The 2,469-nt window shown below is 38.8% G+C and overlaps 1 protein-coding gene across 1 annotated transcript; it reads left to right on the top strand.

The window, feature by feature from the left end:
- The first annotated feature begins 1,552 nt into the window (after positions 1–1,552).
- Smp_079230 (putative immunophilin FK506 binding protein FKBP12) lies at positions 1,553–2,021 on the top strand. Its single transcript, XM_018793218.1, has 2 exons — positions 1,553–1,763; positions 1,802–2,021. The coding sequence occupies exons 1-2, from the start codon at positions 1,599–1,601 to the stop codon at positions 1,961–1,963; spliced, it is 327 nt and encodes a 108-aa protein (XP_018647753.1). The 5' UTR covers positions 1,553–1,598; the 3' UTR covers positions 1,964–2,021.
- The last annotated feature ends 448 nt before the right edge of the window (positions 2,022–2,469 follow it).

The following is a 2,469-nucleotide window of genomic DNA, read 5'->3' as shown; positions in this document are numbered from 1 at the left end:
TATCGTCCGGCATACTCATTTATGACTTCAAGATAGCCATCCTTTCTCACCGTTCAATATAAGAGTAATTTCTGGCAGCTTTTCGCCTATTTACTAAGTAAAAGCTACATGTAAGGGTATAATATTTGGTGAGGACTTACCTTTTGTCATCTAAAGCTGTCTAAATATTTCTTCTATGCACATCCATTACTCCGGAAGTGCGATGTACTATAAAGTCACACACTAGGACGAAACAACAGTCCAGTGCTTTACGGTTGTCAGTGGTGGTTTAACATTGGTCAGATAATAATTTCACTGGAAATCTCCGACTTACTGGTTTCCTAGTGTGCACTTATTACGAGTAAGTTACGATAATTTTATGTCCACAATTATTTTTTACCACATAGCAATATATCAAGAATAAGTATTCTCAGCAAAAGACAACGAACACGTGCTATGGCAGAAAAATGTATCCTTTATTCAGAAATGAAACCTTATTTCGAATAAATCACTTAAAGAAGTTAACAACTGAAAGAATAAAACTGAATACTGTCAATTGTTCACAGTACATACCGACTATAAAAGAGTTTAAAACCTAATCAAATTCATGGCTGAGATGGCCTGTCAAACATCTGCGACCGCCCGTCCTAACATATGGAGGGCAGACACTGAGACAATCAACTCTGTATCATCGGCGGAAAGCTGGTAATCTGATTCAGAGGCATCGGGAGAAAAGTCACGGCACATTTTGGGCAGCTATACAATCAAGTAATTCAGTCATATATACCCTGAACAGTTCAAAAGAAGAAGAAATACGGCCATCCCTGAGTATACCGAGATATTCGACGTTTATTAAGATAAAAGAAGTGCTCCATATGCAGACCAGTACTGGTTGGAGTACTTCAAGGTTCTATCCTAGGTCATTTACCCTTTATACTGTATGCAAATGATCTCCCAAGTATAGCAGAATCCCCAATGTTATTATACGCTGATGATGTAAAAATCTGGTGTGAAATAACAGGAGATGCAGATACATGCGCACTTCAGGCGGACTTAAATATTGTGATTAGCTGGTCTAAAGAGTTGCTGATGCCTATCAACGCGACAAAGTGTGTCTACATGCACTTTGGGGATACAAAGATAAATATGTACAGTATAGGAAAAGTGCCTGTACCCTTGGTTCGGTTTCAAAAGGATCTTGAGGTGACGGTAAGCTATGATCTTAGGATCACGGCCCACTGCCGGGAGGTTGTAGCTAAGGGGTTTAGAACCCCGTGGGCTTTAAGAAAGATATTCACCAAGTTAGATACTACCATATTCACTACAGTATACACAACCGTAGTGAGAACTAAGCTTGAGAACTGCGTTAAGGCTGAAAACCCCTGTTTAAAAGGTGACTCAGATATCCTGGAACAAGTAAAGAAGGTGGCTACCCGAGCAATTCCAGAGCTCCGGGGTTTACCATACAAAGGGCGAAAACAGGTCAAGTCCAAAGTAAAATCGCAACAACCATAAAATATCAGGTTATATAAGAAAATCTGTTATTGAAGAGATTGAACGTGATGTCAGATGACCTTCACGCATAGATTAATCACCACTGTGGATTAATAGTCATCGGCATGGGCGTTACCGTTGATACCTACAAGCCAGGGGATGGTAAACGAATTCCAAAGAAAGGTCAGAGAGTCGTTGTTCATTACACTGGTACCCTCATGGATGGGAAAAAGTTTGATAGTTCACGTGACAGAAATAAACCATTCGAGTTTGTAATTGGGACGGGGAAAGTAAACACTAGTACTGTTTTTGAATTTCATCCTTATAGGTAATTCGAGGTTGGGATGAAGGTGTTATTCAAATGAGTGTGGGAGAGCGTGCCTACCTTACTTGTACTCCAGACTACGCATATGGTTCCAAGGGGGTCGATAAAGTTATCCCTCCAAATGCTACTCTGAAATTTGATGTGGAGTTAATCGATATATTATGACTCATTCCAGTTTTTCTTACCATTCATTGCTTCCACTTAATAAATTTTGTTCACTAACAAAAGTCCTAACTGAACTTCATAATTAGAGGGATGACTATACTTGGTGCTCCAGTTTGAAATAACTAGTACTGCACAGTGAGATTAGCGTTACATTAGTGGGCTATTGTTGACAGTAAGTTATTAGTTGAACGTTTATCCGACTGAATATCTCCACATATCGAGGGAGTTGTTCAAAGGTCATTCCAATCCATGAGTCTAAGATCCACTCTATAGCGATTGTGACAGGTCAAATTATATGTTTAATTTTCCACACATAAAGGAAAGTTGTTACTCAGGTTTTTATTCAACTCACTAGTCTTTGAGAAAAATGAATGCAACAGTCAAATACAGGAGTGGAGGTATATAAACTATAGTTGTAAATACCGAGGACACGTTATGAAGAAAGTATTCTGATACTTAAAAAGCATCCCAATTGTTAACCTACTGACTAAAGAGTGATATCATTT

The sequence above is a fragment of the Schistosoma mansoni genome, chromosome 1, assembly GCF_000237925.1.
Source record: "Schistosoma mansoni strain Puerto Rico chromosome 1, complete genome".
NCBI lineage: Eukaryota > Metazoa > Platyhelminthes > Trematoda > Strigeidida > Schistosomatidae > Schistosoma > Schistosoma mansoni.
This window is presented reverse-complemented; position numbering and strand designations above follow the sequence as displayed.

Coding starts and splice junctions, on each gene's coding strand:
- Smp_079230 (XM_018793218.1), top strand. CDS start 1,599: ATGGGCGTTACCGTTGATACCTACAAGCCAGGGGATGGTAAACGAATT. Junction 1,764..1,801: donor TTGTAATTGGGACGGGGAAA/GTAAACACTAGT, acceptor TCATCCTTATAG/GTAATTCGAGGTTGGGATGA.